This window comes from Hevea brasiliensis, chromosome 11 (assembly GCF_030052815.1).
Source record: "Hevea brasiliensis isolate MT/VB/25A 57/8 chromosome 11, ASM3005281v1, whole genome shotgun sequence".
Taxonomy (NCBI): domain Eukaryota; kingdom Viridiplantae; phylum Streptophyta; class Magnoliopsida; order Malpighiales; family Euphorbiaceae; genus Hevea; species Hevea brasiliensis.
The window spans coordinates 76547183-76568356 of record NC_079503.1 but is presented as its reverse complement, the minus strand read 5'-3'; the positions used below and the strand labels follow the sequence as shown (position 1 = coordinate 76568356).

The 21174-nt window shown below is 24.0% G+C and overlaps 2 protein-coding genes across 2 annotated transcripts; both read right to left on the bottom strand.

Moving 5' to 3' along the window:
- Positions 1-12646: 12646 nt before the first annotated feature.
- Positions 12647-13000, bottom strand: LOC110652534 (protein DOG1-like 4). The gene has a single exon (XM_058129351.1). The coding sequence runs from the start codon at positions 12998-13000 to the stop codon at positions 12647-12649; it is 354 nt and encodes a 117-aa protein (XP_057985334.1).
- A 4362-nt stretch (positions 13001-17362) lies between these two features.
- On the bottom strand, positions 17363-17842 carry LOC131170290 (protein DOG1-like 4). The gene has a single exon (XM_058129350.1). It carries the CDS (start codon positions 17840-17842, stop codon positions 17363-17365), a length of 480 nt encoding a protein of 159 aa, XP_057985333.1.
- Positions 17843-21174: the final 3332 nt, after the last annotated feature.

Here is a 21174-nt window from a genome sequence, read left to right as displayed (position 1 = left end):
AATGAAAATAAAAATAATATAAATCATCCAATCATTATTATTAATTTTAAAATTTGTTAAATGAACAACTTAAAAAAATTATTTAATCTTAATTGAAGACTAATACTAACAAAAAAATTAAAAATAATTAAATTTAAACCTAATTAATTTATTCATTATGTAAATCTTTATTATGCAAATGTATTTTTATTTCAATAAAAAAGTATATTAATATTTATAAAATTATTAATATTAATTAAAATTTCATATTTAATGAATATAATTTATAAAAATGAAAACAAAAATAATATAAATCATTAGAAGATTATTAATAATTTTAAAATTTGTTAAATGAACAACTTAAAAGGAATTATTTAATTTTAATTGATGATCAATACTAACAAAAAAATTTAAAGATAATTAAATTTAAACCTAATTAATTTATTCATAAGCATATTTATATTATTACAAGTATGATTTCTTAAAAATTATTATTATAAAGCTAGCATTATACCACCTATATAAAATATTATCTCTTGCATTAATAATAAATAAAAGATAATATTGATAATATATTAATTAATTAATTAGATTTATATTTATATTATTACGATATTAATATTTTTCTATTTTTATTCTTTTTAGTGTTAAAAATAATACTATTTATAATCCTTATTCTTTTGAATGAAAAGAAGAATTGATAAGAATTGAAATAAAAAAAATATTGGATAAACTAAACCGTATTTGACTAAATTTGTTTTATTGTGTTAATATAATTCTAATTTTCTATTAATAATTGAATCAAGAATAATATTATACCTAATTATACTGAATACCAAATAAAGAAATAATTAAAACTAAAATTAATTTATAAAAATATTTTTTATGATGTTTTTAGAAATATAATATAATTTTAATATAATGAAATTTAAATAAGTAATAAATACAGTACATTTATAATAATAGACTATGCATTAGAATATATATACAGGTACGAATAAGGGACAAACTTTTTAAACTAATAAAATTATTATTATAAATATTAATAATATAAATTTATTTTTTTCCTTTTAAATTTTATTTTTTAAAATTTATTTTACAGAAATTTTGTTATAATATTTAATTTTGAAGTAGACCTCTCTCTCTCTCTCTCTCTCTCTCTCTCTCTCTCTCTCTCTCTCTCTCTATATATATATATATATATATATATATAATTCAATTTTAATTAGAATATACATGATTAAATTTATATATTAATCAATAATGTATTTATAATATATATAATATAATCTACAAATATATTAAATAGATTTTAAATTTTTTGTATTAAATAATATGACAATATAAAATTTCAAAATATCAATATAATAAAAAGGAAACTTTTATAATAATAATGGACTAAACTAACAAAATTTTATTTTAAAAATTATTTTATTTTCTAATTTTATAAGTAATTCCCTTTCACATTAATTTAGGCATACAATTTTATTATGCAAGTTAATATCATTTTAAATTGCAAAAAATTAAAGTAAAATATATGCAAATCAAAATCAAACTTTTCCTAAAAAAATAAAATAATAGAATTTAAATGAATTAAATTATGGACTAATTTATATTTATTATTAATTTATTTTAATTTTTAAATATTTTCACCTATTTATATTTTAAAAACTTATTATTTTTTTATTATATTAATATTATAACAAATAATTTTTTTAAAAATACGATCAAATAAAAAATAAATTTAAATTAATAAATATTTTTATTTATATAATTAATTAAAATGACATTAAAATTAATATTTTAATTTAAATAATTAAATATAATATTTGTAATATAATGATAATATTATATAATATAAAATTAATAAAACATTATATAAAAAAATTAAATTATGAGTTTTTATAATAAGTATGAAAAAAAGTTAAATTAAAACCACTGAATAGTACATGCACATTAATTAAGATAAAACCAAATCAAGACAAAAGAAAACAAGTCTAAAAGTGAAAATCAAAACCCCTAAAACCCTACAACCGGAAGTTTCTAATTAATGGTGCAAACCCTTTTCTTTCCCCATTGTCTTAGCAGAATTTGAAGCATGCCAATCCCAGCCAAGAACTCCACGCATTGTAGTGGGCTCAAAACATCCAAAACTCCCTTCAAAGTCCTAAGCCTTGCACAGTCTGCCACTTTCATCACCTTCTCTAGTCCTACCATTACTCCTTTTAGTGCCACCTGCACCAGTCCCTCCACCTGCCTCACTTCCTCCCCATTCTTCACTCGAACCACCAACCTTACCAACTCCGCCATCTTCGTGTCTGCTACAGCCACTTGTTGCCTCTCCATTTCCCTCCCCACCTTCTCCTCTTCTAACCTTATTTTCACCCTCAAAGCCTCAATCTTTCTCATCTGTTCTTGTGTCAATTCAACCAGACTCGAACTGAGAACACCATTTGTCTTTATTGAGTTAACCAGTTTAAGCACTGCTGAAGGTTTTCGCCTAGTAACCAAAGAATATGCATTCTCTAAAGGGGAAATCCAAATTGGACAAAAGAAAGCAAGCACATCTTCATAGGCTAAGGCCCATTTTATAGTGTAGCAGTCTTTGTAATGTTGTGTGACTTTGGACACTGAAGCTTGTAGCTCTTGCTCACGCTCACACCCAGTTTTAGCTCGATAATCCTCAGACGCCCTTCACAGGTGTTACAGATACTCATCGACTTTACACATTCTCTTCTCAAAAAACTCAGAGAACCTCTCTTCAACTTTAGTTTCCATATCTTTCCCCTTTCATTTATGCAAAGAGATGGAGAAAGAAGAGGGATAGCTAGCTAGCTAGGACTTGGTGGGAGATAGAGAGAGATGAATAGAGTGATATGTTTTTATATATAAGAAAAGGTATGCTTGTGCTTGGTTTACGTGCAGCAATGAGTTAGTGGTGAGTGTCAAGGGACGAGTGACACTTTGCAAATATGGAAAGCCTCTCTCGAAAAGGGACATGAGTCTGATGGATTTAGGTTTGGCTTTGACCATGTTGATGAGTCAATCATGCACCCCACCACCTGGTGTTTTATGTTTCTTATGTTGGAAAACGTGTCAATAAAATAAAATATGTTGAGTTCAATGTGGAACCTAGATATCTTCCTCTTCCTTCACTGTCTCTATCAACTTAACCCTCCTCTGAGGTAATATACAACTCCATGCAACTTGATTCTTTTGCTGACATGTTTCAATAGCTACAAGCCAACAACTTGCTTTAAGCTTTTGATTTTATTGATTTGAGTTTGATCATTTCTTGTTGCTTGCAGTTGCTTCAATCAGCGAATTTATCATTTGAGTAATTATTAATTTACGTATTTCCAAAAAATGGTTATGGTTATGAAGACCAATGAATAACAACTCTAACTCACAAAAAGCCCCTAAAATTAACAATAGCCAATTTTTTGTTTTTTCCAATCGATAACTCAAGCATACATAAAAGCTTTAAAATCCAAAATGTTACGTTCAACATAGGAATTTTCTGGGTTATGTGCAAAAAGTGTTTTAGGAGGAAAAAGAGTATGCATATGGAGAGAGAGACTGTGCCCCAAGGCATTGCAACGCTACCAGCGAAACTAAAAAGTGGGTGCTCAATTGGAGTTTTGTAAAATGAATGCATTCAGCCCTCACTAAATGTGATACTTGCTTGGTTTTCTACTCAAAACATGATAAATTGGATGAAATTAAAAAGGAAAATCCAAGAATGTGCTCAGGTAAACATAATATATATTTTGGAAACTTGACCCACGTGTTTGATCCAAACAAGGTCTCTAGTGGTACACCAATCCAATAATCTTTTCCTATATCAATGGCCCATTGAAAAAGGTCCAAAATAGGTAGTTTAGAAATTGATTAACAACTAAAAATAATTTTATGAAATCTTTTATGAAATCTTATACTCTCATATCTCTGGGAATTGCTTTATGGCTAAATAACATTTGTATTCTAGCTGCATGAATGGTTGGCTGACAAGCATATAATTTAACTATAAACTAGACCTGTTCACCAGCTCCTGGGTGGAAGGAGGAGTTAAGATACATACCTACGTGTGTGTGTGTGTGTGTCTATATATATATACACCTGCTAATTAGCCCATTCTTTCTCACCTGTGTCTCTCCAAATCTATTCATTATATTATTTTTATTTATTTTAGGACAATGTATAATTAAATCTTTGAGATATAGTAAAATTTATATATCAATTTTTTATATATATTTTTAATAATAATTTAATTTTAAAATTTAATTCTATTAATAAATAAATTGACCATTGACTTTAATAATTTTTTATCTATTTAATACTGTGGTTGAAATGTTAAAATTATTTTTTTAAAAATAAAATTTATAAAATTTAAAAATAATAAAAATGCACTTTGTATAAATAGATTTATCAATATGTCTACCAATTAAATGATTTGAAAAAAAAAATACATGTTATCTCAGGTTAACCATAAGAACATTGTCAATCTCATTGGCTACTATGAGGAGGATGAACCTTTCAATAGGATGATGGTATTTGAATATTAATTTAATGATGGAAATTTCGATAGATTTCTCCTGTGATAATTTAGAGGCTGAAACATTTATTCTGTGTCTTCAGTTAAAGAAATGGAACATCTTAACTGGAGTGCAAGGATGAGGATTATCATGGCCATTGCTCATTGCTTACAATACATGCACCATGATTTAAATCCACCAGTGGCACATTCTAACTTGAATTCACATAATATCTTTCTAACTGATGACTATGCAGCTACGGTAATCTCCTTCATGGGTTGGCTTCATTCTATTTTGTTTCTTTAATGTACCTTCTCATTGTATCTATGGTCCCTCTCAGATGGCTGAGATCTCTTTCTTGCCACAAGATTCCTCCAAGTCGAAGAGCTCAGGTGACAATGAGTCAGCGCATTCTACATTGCCACCTTTGGCTGATGTAGAGACAAATGTCTATTGTTTTGGGATTCTGTTGCTAGAAATCATTTCTGGAAAGCTCCAATACTTGGAAGAACAAGGGTCCCTCAAAAAATTGGTAAATCTTTTATGAAATCCTATACTCTCATATCTCTGGGAATTGCTTTATGGCTAAATAACATTTGTGTTCTAGCTGCATGCATGGCTGGCTGACAAGCATATAATTTAACTATAAACTTGTAGGCTGCTGAATATTTGAATGACAAATGTAGTATCGGTTACCTGATTGACCCAACCCTCAAGTCTTTCAAAAACAATGAGCTTGACCTCATATGCGAGATTATCCAAGAGTGCATACAACCAGATCCAAGGTAAAGACCAAAAATGAAGGATATCACTTCCAAGTTGAGAGAAATGATTGCTATCTCACCTGATCAAGCAACTCCAAGACTTTCTCTGCTTTGGTAGGCTGAACTTAAAATATTATCTGTTGAGACTACTTAAGTTCTGTCTCACTCTCTTCTTCTTTGTATTGTAAGTCAAGTCTCTCTCAGACTTCATGCCAAAAATCTAAAATTTAGCTTTTTGATATTGTAATTGGAGTTGCTGTGTTTTGGCAAATGATTTTCTGAAAAAGCAGGAAAATTTTGATTACAATACAATATGAATATTTAATTATGTAGATGGAGATATTTTCATTTGAATTTAAAGGAGTGTGATATCAAGTACTATTCAACTTGCACTTTTCGCTTGACAGATTTAGATTTGACTACTTACTAAAAAAAAAAACCTACCCACTTAAAAGTTTTATTTTTTACCTTACCACACTAATAATATAACATAAATTAATTATAATTAATTAAATCATAAAATTTTATTAAATTTGTAACACTTTTTTAAGAAAAAATTGTAATGCCTATTTATATTAAGATTAAACTAGACCTGTTCACCAACTCCTGGGTAGAAGGAGGAGCTAAGATAGATACCTATGTGTGTGTGTATATATATCACTTGCTAATTAGTTCATTCTTTGCCACCTGTGTCTCTCCAAATCGATTCATTATATTATTTTTATTTATTTTCAGACAATGTATAATTAAATCTTTGAGATATAGTAAAATTTATATATTAATTTTTTATATATATTTTTAATAATAATTTAATTTTAAAATTTAATTCTATTAACAAATAAATTGACCATTGACTCTAATAATTTAATACTCGTTTAATACTGTGGTTGAAATGTTAAAATTATTTTTTTTTAAATAAAATTTATAAAATTTAAAAGTAATAAAAATAATAAAAATGCACTTTGTATGAATAGATTTATCAATATGTCCACCAATTAAATGATTTGAAAAAAAAATTACATGTTACTCATGCACAATATTTATTTCAAACTATTTTACACTTTTAATGGAATTTTAATTTTATTCTAATTTTTACACTATAATTTAAATGTTATTAAATTCTTTAATATTTTTTATAATTACATAATAAATTAAATAAATTGAACATATTTATATTTTAGATAAAAAATTTAAAATTTTTAAAAAATAATTATAAATTAAAAATAATAAAGGTGCATTATATTTGAAGAGATTCGCGAAATAATATCAAAACTTAGGTTTTTTTTTTTTCAAAATTTCTTTCTTATTAAATGGTTTAAAAAATATTAAATATTATACAAAAGGTTTATTTGGAGTTTTTCTTCTCTTTTTTAGTTATTTAATTTATATTATTATTAGTATATGTAAAAATCGATATCGAGAATAAAATTTTTAGTAAAAATTTATTTAATTGATTTTAAATACGTTTGTTATTGGATTTTCATATTCATATTATATATATGAACAATTGCAAAATTTAAGATCATTTCAAAATTATGATAATATTTTACAATTATTTTTAATGAATTTTTAAAATAAAGAGCATGGCTTTTATTACTTGAGATTAATTTCTTTTTTATAAATCATAAATGTTTACAAATGTTTGAAATATAATTGTTAGTATTATAATTAATAATAATTAAATGAAATTTATTTGAAAATAAGTATGTTATAAGGTGAACAAATTTTTTAACTAAAAAATTTTAAATAAGTAATTAATTATGAGTCATAAATTATTTAATTCATGTGCAACGTTTTTTTTTTAAATTATATATATATATATATATATATATATATATATATCATTATTTAAAATAATAAAATTAAAAATAAATTTTCATAAATTGAAATTCATTTTCAATTGTGCTTTATGGACTCATTTCAATAAAATTTTAGCATAAATTATAATTTGATTCAAAGTTTGACATTATTTGCTCAATTTTAAATCTATCTATAATATAGTGTCACCGTTAAAAAATATTTTTTTTATCAATGAAAGTGAGAAAATAATTAAAAAAATATAATTTGTCTTTTAAAATTTTAAAATAACTATTTTTTTTTTAAATTGCATTGTATGTTATTTGTATTCATTTTACATATTTGTAATTTAAATTTTTTATATATAATTTTTTATATAACATTATATTGTTATAATTTAATTATTTTTAATATAAAGTTAAATTTAATTTTTTTTATTGTCATAATATTAAATTACCATCATGATATTTTATTTTTAATTAATGTTAGTTCAAAAAATTATAAGAAAATAAAATTAATAAGAAATATTAAATTAATCAATTAAAATAATATAAATAAAATACTATAAACATGATAGAAGAATATAAAATCTTACCAGAATTAGTCTAAGCGATTCCAAAAGTATCTATCAAATAAATTAAATTATATAAATAAGTTCAAAAAATTACACAAAAATGAATATATAAATGACAATAAAATGAGAAAAAATACCTGAGAATTAGCCTCTTGAAATATCTGAATGGTTTAGGTAGCCTTCAACAGTAATATCCCTTCTATTTTAGTTTTTTTTAATTATTTTTAATAAAAATTATGATAGTTAATTTTGAGACCCAATATATATCTAATAATATTTAATTTTTATTTTACTTAAATACATTTTTTGAATAATAAAAAATATAATTATAAATAATTTTAAAAATTAAAGATATTTTTGGTAATCCCATTATTCCCCTTCTCACTTTTATATATATTACAAATATATTAGATAATAATTAATTTTTTTAATATCTTATCAATTAATTTATTTAACAAAATAATAGGTTTCTTCTAATATATAGGTGAATAAAATGAACATATCATGTATATGTGATAAGTTAGTTAGATATTTACAATATAAAATTTGTGATTTTGAGTTAGTTAGATTTTACAATATAAAATTTGTGATTTTGATGGTCCATAATTCTTACTTCTTATAAATTTATAATATAAAAAATTAATAAAATAATTGCAAAAAAGAGTCATGTAAATATTGATGATAAAATAATTCAATATAATAAAAATTTTATCAAAAAGTTAGAGAGAGTGAAAATAACTCTTTATTTAACAAATCCCAATCAATTATTTTAACATATCACTAATCTTTCTATGTAAATAAATTTTTTATTTTTTAATTATATATTTGATTAATAAAAAATAATGTTATATAGGTGATAAATTCTATTTTAATTTTCATGATTTTTATTTAATAATCATTCAATTTGAATAAAAAGTAGAATCTAAAAATGATGGTTAAAAATATTTTACATCTAAAAATTTCCAATTCTATTTTGTCAAAATATATATATTATTAATCAAGCTAATTAAAGAATAAAAATTAAAATATTTTAGTAACTTAAATAAGAAAATTTTAGATTATCACTTTTTTTTATAATATTGCAATATAAATTTTTAATAACAATAATTATTCTAACACCAATTCATAGTAATATTTAAAAAAATATTGAATTTCATAAACAAATTATAATCAAAATATTTGATTTAAATGAAAAATAAAAAAAAATAGCCATAAGAAATTATCTTTACTTTGACATTCTCATGGAAAATTAATTATTTCATTACAATAACATTAAATTAAAATATATATATATATATATATATATATATATATATATATATATTAAATTGTTCAATAATTTTAATTTTAGTGATTTCAATCGATTTATCCAATCATTTTCAATTTTAATGATTTCAATTAATTTTATCAATAAATTTAATTAATTTTATTCTATAATTTAAGCATTAAAAAATCTTATTTCTTTTTCATGTGCTTAATAATGTTTTAAAATTATTATTTTACCATAATAAGAATAAAGATATAACTGATTTTTTAATTAAAGTTTTAGACTCAAATTTTTGTTTCCATCTCAAAAAATTAGGTTTATTTATATTTTTACATAGTCTATATTATATACAAATGTGGAAAGGGAGAATATTAGTTTTGCCATCCTCGAATTAATTGTATTTATATTTTTATTATTTAAATTAATTTTAATGTTTTTATAAATTTGAAATTATTAATTTTAAAAATCATACAAATTTAAATTTCTTAATAATATTTATAATTAACTTCAATTAAATACAAAATATTACAAGAAGTAATTAATTAAAGTAAGAAACTAATAAGTGAAAAAAAGAACACATTTAATTTATATCGATATATCTATATTATATATAAATGTATAAAAGAGGGAGAACATTAGCTTAGTTTTGCCCAAGTTTCCTTTAATTCTTAAAATTAATTACAATTATACTTTTATTATTTAAATTAATTTTAAAGTTTGTACAAATTTAAAACTCTTAATTTTAGAATTAAAATAAATTTAAAATTATTAGTCCTATTTATATTTAATTTTAATTAAATATAAAATTTTACATGAATCAATTAACAAAAATAAGAAATTAATAAATAAAAAAAATATAATTTGATCATATTGCAATATTAAATAACATAGTTTATTGGTATCTAATTTTCAAATATATATTTATAATTAGTTATTTATTATATATATTTAAAGATATTTTATTAGTTGCATATTATTTTTATAAGTTAATTTTCATATAAGATTTTTTTTATTTCAATAAATAATATTTTAATATTTATATAATTATAAATATTAATGAGAATTAAATATTTTTATGTCTATAATTTATAAAAACAATAAAAAGAATATAAATCATCTAAAGATTATTATTAATTTTAAAATTTATTAAATAAACAACTTAAAAAGAATTTTATTTATTTTTAATTATTTTCAATACTAATAAAAAAATATTAAAGACAATTAAATTTAAACCTAATTAATTTATTCTTATGTTTTTATATGAAGGAGGAGGGGGAAACATTGGCTTTACCCAAATTGTCATTTATTCTTAAAATTAATTATAATTATATTTTTATTATTTAAATTAACTTCAAAGTTTGTATAAATTTAAAATTCTTAATTTTAGGGTTAATGTGAACTTAAAATTCTTAATCCTATTTATACTTAAATTCAATTAATTATAAAATTTTTCAAGAATTAATTTCCTAAAATAAAAAATTAATAAATAAAAAATATGATTTGATCGTATTACAATATTAAGTAAAATAGTTTATTGGTATCTAATTTTTTTAAATTTTGATTTACAATTAATTATTTATTATATATATTTAAAAATATTTATTAGTTACATATTATTTTTTATTTAATTTCCATCTAAGCTTTTTTTAATAAAACAATGTATTACTATTTATAAAATTAGAATATTAATTAAAATTATATATTAATGACTATAATTTTTAAAAATGAAAATAAAAATAATATAAATCATCCAAACATTATTATTAATTTTAAAATTTGTTAAATGAACAACTTAAAAAAATTATTTAATCTTAATTGAAGACTAATGCAAACAAAAAAATATTAAAAATAATTAAATTTAAACCTAATTAATTTATTCATTATATATATCTTTATTATTGCAAGTATATTTTTATTTCAATAAATTAATACAATATATTAATATTTATAAAATTATTAATATTAATTAAAATTAAATATTTAATGACTATAATTTATAAAAATGGAAACAAAAATAATATAAATCATTAGAAGATTATTAATAATTTTAAAATTTGTTAAATGAAGAACTTAAAAGGAATTATTTAATTTTAATTGAAGATCAATACTAACAAAAAAATTAAAGATAATTAAATTTAAACCTAATTAATTTTTTCATATTCATATTTATATTATTACAAGTATTATTTCTTAGAAATTATTAATATAGAGCTAGTATTATACCACCTATATAAAATATTATCTCTTGCGTTAATAATAAATAAAAGATAATATATTAACTAATTAATTAGATTTATATTTATATTACTATGATATTTATATTTTTCTATTTTTATTCTTTTTAATGTTAAAAATAGTAGTGTTCATAATCCTTATTCTTTTGAATAAAAAGAAGAATTGATAAGAATTGAAACAAAAAAATATATTATATAAACCAAACCATTTTGGACTAAATTTATTTTATTATGTTAATATAATTCTAACTTTCTATTAATAATTGAATCAAGAATAATATTATGCCCAATTATACTGAATACTAAATAAAGAAATAATTAAAGCTGAAGTCAATTATATAAAAATATTTTTTATGATGTTTTTAGAAATAAAATATAATTTTAATATAATTAAAACTTAAATAAGTAATAAATACAGTGCATTTATGATAATAGACTATGCACTAGAATATATATATGGATACGAATGAGGGACAAACTTTTTAAACTAATAAAATTATTATTATAAATATTAAAAATATAAATTTATTTTTTTCTTTTAGATTTTATTTTATAGAAATTTTGTTATAATTTTTAATTTAGAAGTAGACCTCTCTCTCTCTCTCTCTCTCTCTCTCTCTCTATATATATATATATATATATATATAATATTCAGTTTTAATTAGAATAGACATGATTAAATTTATATATTAATTAATAATGTATTTATAACATAGATAAAATAATCTATAAATATATTAAATAATTAATATATTAAATAGATATTAAATTTTTTATATTAAATAATATGACAATATAAAATTTTAAAATATCAATATAATAAAAATAAAAATTTTATAATAATAATAATGCACTAAACTAATAAAAAAATTATTTTAAAAATTATTTTATTTTCTAATTTTATAAGTAATTCCCTTTCGCATTAATTTAGGCATACAATTTTGTTATGCAAGTTAATATCATTTTAAATTACAAAAAATTAAAGTAAAATATATGCAAATCAAACTTTTCTTAAAAAATAAAATAATAGAATTTAAATGAATTAAATTCATTGACTAATTTATATTTATTATTAATTTATCTTAATTTTTAAATATTTTCACTTATTTATATTTTAGAAACTTATTATTATTTTTTTATTATATTAATATTATAACACATAATTTTTTTAAAATACGATCAAATAAAAAATAATTTTAAATTAATAAATATTTTTATTTATATAATTAATTAAAATGACATGAAAATTAATATTTTAATTTAAATAATTAAATATAATATTTGTAATAAAATGATAATATTATATAATATAAAATTAATAAAACATTATATAAAAAAATTAAATTATGATTTTTTATAGTAAATATAAAAAAAAAGTTAAATTAAAACCACTGAATAGTACATGCACATTAATTCAGATAAAACCAAATAAAAACAAAAGAAAATAAGTCTAAAAGTGAAAATCAAAACCCCTAAAACCCTACAACTGGAAGTTTCTAATTAATGGTGTAAACCCTTTTCTTTCCCCAAATTTGAAGCATGTCAATCCCAGCCAAGAACTCCACACATTGTAGTGGGCTCAAAACATCCAAAACTCTCTTCAAAGTCCTAAGCCTTACACAGTCTATCGCTTTCATCTCCTTCTCTAGTCCTGCCATTACCCCTTTCAATGCCACCTGCACGAGTCCCTCCACCTGCCTCACTTCCTCCCCATTCTTCACTCGAACCACCAACCTTACCAACTCCGCCATCTTCCTGTCTGCTACAATCACTTGTTGCCTCTCCATTTCCCTCTCCACCTTCTCCTCTTCTAACATTATTTTCACCCTTAAAGCCTCAATCTTTCTCATCTGTTCTTGTGTCTATTTAACTAGACTTGAATTAGGAAGACCATTTGTCCTTATTGAGTTAACCAGTTTAAACACTGCTGAAGGTTTCAACCTAGTAACCCAAGAATATGCATTCTCTAAAGGGGAAATCCAAATTGGACAAAAGAAAGCAAGCACATCTTCATGGGCCAAAGCCCATTTTATAGTGTAGTAGTCTTTGTAATATTGTCTGACTTTGGACACTAAAGCTTGTAGCTCTTGCTCACACTTACACCCAGTTTTAACTCAATAATCCCTAGACGTCCTCCGTAGTTATTGTAAATACTCATCGAGTTGACACATCCACTTCTCAAAAAACTCAGAGAACCTCTCTTCAACTTTAGTTTCATATCTTTCCCCCTTTGTTTAAGCAAAGAGATAGAGAAAGAAGAGGGATAGCTAGCTGGCTGGGACTAGTGGGAGATAGAAAGAGATGAATAGAGTGATATGTTTTTATATATAAGAAAAGGTGTGCTTGTGCTTGGATTACCTGGAGCAATGAGTTAGTGGTGGGTGTCAAGGGACAAGTGACGATTTGCAAATGGGGAGAGCCTTTCCCGGAGAGGGACACGAGTCTGATGGATTTAGGTTTGGCTTTGATCATGTTGATGAGTCACATATGCACCCCACCACCTGGTGTTTTATGTTTCTTATGTTGGAAAACGTGTTAGTAAAATAAACTATGTTGAGTTCAACATGGAACCCAGATATCTTCCTCTTCCTTCGATGTCTCTATCAACTTAACCCTCCTCTGAGGTAATATGCAACTCCATGCAACTTACTTCTTTTGCTGACATGTTTGAATAGCTACAAGCCAACAACTTGCTTAAAGCTTTTGATTTTATTTATTTGAGTTTGTTCATTTCTTGTTGCTTACAGTTGCTTCAATCAACGAATTTATCATTTGAGTAATTATTAATTTACGTATTGCCAAAAATGGTTATGGTTATGGTTATGAAGACCAATGAATAACAACTCTAACTCACAAAAGGCCCCTAAAAATAACAATAGCCAATTTTTTATTTTTTGCAATCGACAATTTAAGCATACATAAAAGCTTTAAAATCCAAAATGTTACGTTTAATATAGGAAATTTCTGGGTTATGTGCAAAAGGAGTTTAGGAGAAAAAAGAGTATGCATATAGAGAGAGAGACTATGCCCCAAGGCATTGCAACACCACCAGCAAAACTAGAAAGCGGGTGCTCAATTGAAGTTTTGTAAAATGAATGCATTCAGCTCTCACTAAATATGAAACTTGCTTCATTTTCTACTCAAAGCATGATAAATTGGATGAAATTAAAAAGGGAAATCTAAGAATGTGCTCAGGTAACCATAATATATATTTTGGGAACTTGACCCACGTGTTTGATACAAACAAGGTCTCTCGTGGTCCACCGATCCAATAATCTTTTCCTAGATCAATGGCCCATTGAAAAAGGTCCAAAATAGGTATTTTAGAAACTGATTAAAATCTAAAAATAATTTAGTTATCAATATTGAAAGAGAAATTATTGAACTTTTTAATTCGGATTTCATTATTGATAAATTCAAGAGATTTAAAAAAAAATTGTCGAGAGCACTGTAGAAGAGGTATATCATTCTATTAGTATTATTAGTGTTTATTTCTTTAAAATTATTTTATATTTAGACACACTTTATGAAATTTGAAAATAAATATGCACTTTAATAACTTTTAAAATGCATCATCATATACTTATTGTGCAAATAGCAAGTAGTTGATTCCCAATATTATCATCCAAGGTCCGCCTTTGGCTGTCTTCATCATCATCACTGAATCACCGTTGTCATTACCTCTATTATTATCACCACATGGCCTTCACCACTATCAACACCATTACTACTACTTGATCGTTGTCATCACTACTTAGCTACCATCATTACTACTATCATCACTCATACTCTATTACCACCACCACTATTTGATCATTATTGTTGCTACCACCATCACTAGTAATAAAAATATTAATAATTTCAAATTAAAATAATATTTAATAAAATAATATTATATATTAAAATTTTATTATTAATTTAATTATATTTTATCAATATATATAAATAAATACGAGATTGTATTAATAATTATATTACACTTTCATTTTTCTAAATAAAATAATATAATATATAACTTTAATTTCAATTAATTACATTGCATTATACTCAGAGGAGAGCATGTGGCAATTGGTTCAAGTATATTAAGAAGTTGCCCCAAAGGCACACTTCAATACTTTAAGAAAAGCTCGACAAGTATTTCTGGAAAGCTCCAATACTCGGAAGAACAAGGTCCCTTGAAAAATTGATAAATCTTTTATGAAATCCTATACTCTCATATCTCTGGGAATTGCTTTATGGCTAAATAACATTTGTGTTCTAGCTGCATGCATGGCTAGCTGACAAGTACATAATTTAACCATAAACTTGCAGGCTGCTTAATATTTGAATGACAAACGTCAAAATATTTAAATAAAGAACTTAAAAGGAATTATTTAATTTTAATTGAAGATCAATACTAACAAAAAAAATTAAAGATAATTAAATTTAAACCTAATTAATTTGTTCATATGCATATTTATATGATTACAAGTATTATTTCTTAGAAATTATTATTATAGAGCTAGCATTATATCACCTATATAAAATATTATCTCTTGCGTTAATAATAAATAAAAGATAATATTGATAATATATTAACTAATTAATTAGATTTATATTTATATTACTACAATATTTATATTTTTCTATTTTTATTCTTTTTAGTGTTAAAAATAGTAGTGTTCATAATCCTTATTCTTTTGAATAAAAAGAAGAATTGATAAGAATTGAAATAAAAAAATATATTATATAAACCAAACCGTATTGGACTAAATTTATTTTATTATGTTAATATAATTCTAACTTTCTATTAATAATTGAATCAAGAATAATATTATGCTCAATTATACTGAATACTAAATAAAGAAATAATTAAAGCTGAAGTCAATTTTATAAAAATATTTTTTATGATGTTTTTAGAAATATAATATAATTTTAATACAATTAAAATATAAATAAGTAATAAATACAATGCATTTATAATAATAGACTATGCACTATAATGTATATACAGGCATGAATGAGAGACAAACTTTTTGAACTAATAAATTATCATTATTACAAATATTAATAATATAAATTTATTTTTTTAAAATTTTATTTTTTAAAAATTATTTTACAGAAATTTTGCTATAATTTTTAATTTAGAAGTAGACCCCTCTCTCTCTCTCTCTCTCTCTCTCTCTCTCTCTCTCTCTCTCTATATATATATATATATATATATATATATATATATATAATTCAATGTTAATTAGAATATGCATGATTAAATTTATATGTTAACAATGTACTTGTAACATATATAATATAATCTATAAATATATTAAATAGATTTTAAATTTTTTGTATTAAATAATATGAAAATATAAAATTTCAAAATATCAATATAATAAAAATGAAAATTTTGTAATAACAATGCACTAAACTAATAAAAATTTATTTTAAAAATTATTTTATTTCCTAATTTTATAAGTAATTCTCTTTTACAATAAACAATTTTATTATGCAAGTTAATATGATTTTAAAATAAAATGTATGCAAATCAAACTTTTCTTAAAAAAATAAATAATAAAATTTAAATGAATTAAATTCATGGGCTAATTTATATTTATTATTAATTTATTTTAATTTTTAAATATTTTCACCTATTTATATTTTAAAAATTTATTATTTTTTTATTATATTAATATTATAACACATAATTTTTTAAAATATGATCGAATAAAAAAATAATTTTAAATTGATAACTATTTATATATATATAATTAATTAAAATGACATTAAAATTAATATTTTAATTTAAATAATTATATTTTAAAAATTTATTATTTTTTTATTATATTAATATTATAACACATAATTTTTAAAAAATATGATCGAATAAAAAAATAATTTTAAATTGATAACTATTTTTATATATATAATTAATTAAAATGACATTAAAATTAATATTTTAATTTAAATAATTAAATATAATATTTGTAATATAATGATAATATTATATAATATAAAATTAATAAAACATTATATAAAAAAAATTAAATTATGAGTTTTTATAATAAGTATGAAAAAAAAATTAAATTAAAGCCACTGAATAGTACATGTACTTTAATTAAGATAAAACCAAATCAAGGCAAAAGAAAACAAGTCTAAAAGTGAAAATCAAAACCCCTAAAACTCTATAACTAGAAGTTTCTAATTAATGGTGCAAGTCCTTTTCTTTCCCCATTGTCTTAGATGAATTTGAAGCATGCAATCCCAGCCAAGAACTCCACACATTGTAGTGGGCTCAAAACATCCAAAACTTCGCTCAAAGTCCTAAGCCTTGCACAATCTGCCACTTTCATCACCTTCTCTTGTCCTGCCATTACTCCTTTCAGTGCCACCTGCACCAGTCCCTCCACCTGCCTCACTTCCTCCTCATTCTTCACTCGAACCACCAACCTTACCGACTCCGCCATCTTCATGTCTGCTATAGCCACTTGATGCCTCTCCGTTTCCCTCCCCACCTTCTCCTCTTCTAACCTTATTTTCACCCTCAAAGCCTCAACCTTTCTTATCTGTTCTACCAGACTCAAACTGGGAACACCATTTGTCCTTATTGAGTTAACTAATTTAAGCACTGTTGAAGATTTCCACCCAGTAACCCAAGGATACGTATTCTCTAAAGGGGAAATCCAAATTGGACAAAAGAAAGCAAGCACAATCTTCATGGGCTAAGTCCCATTTTATAGTGTAGTAGTCTTTGTAATGTTGTGTAACTTTGGACACTGAAGTTTGTAGCTCTTGTTCACGCTCACACCCAGTTTTAGCTCAATAATCCTCAGACGCCCTTCACAGGTGTTGCAGATACTCATCGAGTTGACACATCCACTTCTCGAAAAACTCAGAGAACCTCTCTTCAACTTTAGTTTTCATATCTTTTCCCTTTCGTTTATGCAAAGAGATGGAGAAAGAAGTGGGGTAGCTAGCTAGCTAGGACTAGGTGGGAGATAGAGAAAGATGAATAAAGTGATATGTTTTTATATATAAGAAAAGGTATGCTTGTGCTTGGCTTACATGCAGCAATGAGTTAGTGGTAAGTGTCAAGGGATGAATGACGCTTTGCAAATATGGAAAACCTCTCCCGAAGAGGGACATGAGTCTGATGGATTTAGGTTTGGCTTTGACCATGTTGATGAGTCACTCATGCACCCCACCACCTGGTGTTTTATGTTTCTTATGTTGGAAAACGTGTCAGTAAAATAAACTATGTTGAGCTCAACGTGGAACCCTGATATCTTCCTCTTCCTTCGCTGTCTCTATCAACTTAACCCTCCTCTGAGGTAATATACAACTCCATGCAACTTGTTTCTTTTGCTAACATGTTTCAATAGCTACAAGCCAACAACTTGCTTTAAGCTTTTGACTTTATTGATTTGAGTTTGATCATTTCTTTTTGCTTGCAATTGCTTCAATTAGCGAATTTATCATTTGAGTAATTATTAATTTATGTATTGCCAAAAATGTATATGGTTATGAAGTCCAATGAATAACAACTCTAACTCACAAAAAGCCCCTAAAAATAACAATAGCCAATTTTTTGTTTTTCCAATTGATAATTCAAGCATACATAAAAAGCTTTAAAATCCAAAATGTTACGTTCAATATAGGAATTTTCTGGGTTATGTGCAAAAAGTGTTTTAGGAGAAAAAAGAGTATGCATGTAGAGAGAGAGACTGTGCCCCAAGGCATTGCAGCACCACTAGCAAAACTAGAAAGTGGGTGCTCAATTGAAGTTTTGTAAAATAAATGCATTCAGCTCTCACTAAATATGATACTTGCTTGGTTTTCTACTCAAAGCATAATAAATTCAATGAAATTAAAAAGGAAAATCGAAGAATGTGCTCAAGTAAGCATAATATATATTTTGGGAACTAGACCCACATGTTTGATCCAAACAAGGTCTCTCGTGGTCCAGCAATCCAATAATCTTTTCCTAGATCAATGGCCCATTAAAAAAGGTCCAAAATAGGTAGTTTAGAAACTGATTAACATCTAAAAATAATTTATTTATAAATATTGAAAGAGAAATTGTTGAACTTTTTAATTCGGATTTCATTGAATTCCGAGATTTAAACAAAAAAAGTACCGAGAGCACTGTTGAAGAGGTATATCATTCTACTAGTATTATTAGTTTTTATTTCTTTAAAATTATTTTACAGTTAGACACCCTTATGAATTTTGCAAATAAATATGCATTTTAATAACTTTTAAAATGCATCATCATATAATTATTGTGCAAATAGCAAGTAGTTGATCTCTAATATTATCATCAAAGGTCCGCCCTTGGCCGTCTTCATCATCACCATTGTCATCACCTCTATTATTATTACCACACTGCCATTACCACTATCAACACCACTACTACTACTACTTGATCGTTGTCATCACCACTTAGCTACCACCATTACTATTATCATCACTCATACTCTATTACCACCACCACTATTTGATCATTATTATTGTTGCCACCATCACTTGTAATAAAAATTTTAATAATTTCAAATTAAAATAATATTTAATAAAATAATATTATATATTAAAATTTTATTATTAATTTTATTATTTTTTATCAATATATATATAAATAAATACAAGACTATATTAATAATTATATTACACTTTTATTTTTCTAAATAAAATAATAAAATATATAGGTTTAATTTCATTTAATTACATTGCATTATACTCAGAGGAGAGTGTGTGGCAATTGGTTCAGGTATACTAGGAAGTTGCCCCAAAGGCACACTTCAATACTTTAAGAAAAGCTTAACAAGCATTTCTGAAATCCTCCAATACTCGGAAGAACAAGTGTCCCTTGAAAAATTGGTAAATCTTTATGAAATGCTATGCTCTCATATCTCTGGGAATTGCTTTATGTCTCAATAACATTTGTGTTCTTGCTGCATGCATGGCTGGCTGACAAGCATATAATTTAATTATAAACTAGACCTGTTCACCAACTCCTGGGTGGAAGAAGGAGTTAAGATAGATACCTACGTGTGTGTGTGTGTGTGTGTGTGTATATATATATATATATATATATATATATATATATATATATATACATATCACCTGCTAATTAGTCCATTTTTTGCCATCTGTGTCTCTCCAAATCTATTCATTATATTATTTTTATTTATTTTAGGACAATATATAATTAAATCTTTGAGATATAGTAAAATTTATATATTAATTTTTTATATATTTTTTTAATAATAATTTAATTTTAAATTTTAATTCTATTAACAAATAAATTAACCATCAACTCTAATAATTTAGTACCCATTTAATACTGTGGTTGAAATGTTAAAATTATTTTTTTAAAATTAAAATTTATAAAATTTAAAAATAATAAAAATACACTTTGTATGAATAGATTTATCAATATGTCCACCAATTAAATGATTTGAAAAAAAAATTACAAGTTTTCTCGGGTTAACCATAAGAACTTTGTCAATCTCATTGGCTACTGTGAGGAGGATGAACCTTTCAATAGGATGATGGTATTTGAATACACTCCTAATGGAACCCTCTTTGAGCATCTGCATGGTAATACTCTCTATATATTAATTTAACCATGGAAATTTCAATAGATTTCTCCTGTGGTAATTTAGAGGCTGAAACATTTATTATGTATCTTCAATTAAAAAAATGGAACATCTTGACTGGAGTGCAAGGATGAGGATTATCATGGGCATTGCTTATTGCTTACAATACATGCACCATGATTTAAATCCACTAGTGGCACATTCTAACTTGAATTCACATAATATCTTTCTAACTGATGACTATGCAGCTAAGGTAATCTCCTTCATGGGTTGGCTTCATTCTAATTTGTTTCTTTAATGTACCTTCTCACCGTATCTATGGTCCCTCTCAGATTGCTGAGATCTCTTTCTTGCCACAAGATTCCTCCAAGTCTAAGAGCTCAGGTGACAATGAGTCAGCGCATTCTACATTGCCACCTTTGGCTGATAAATAACAATGGCCAATTTTTTGT

Coding starts and splice junctions, on each gene's coding strand:
- LOC110652534 (XM_058129351.1), bottom strand. CDS start 13,000: ATGAGAAAGATTGAGGCTTTAAGGGTGAAAATAATGTTAGAAGAGGAG.
- LOC131170290 (XM_058129350.1), bottom strand. CDS start 17,842: ATGAAGATTGTGCTTGCTTTCTTTTGTCCAATTTGGATTTCCCCTTTA.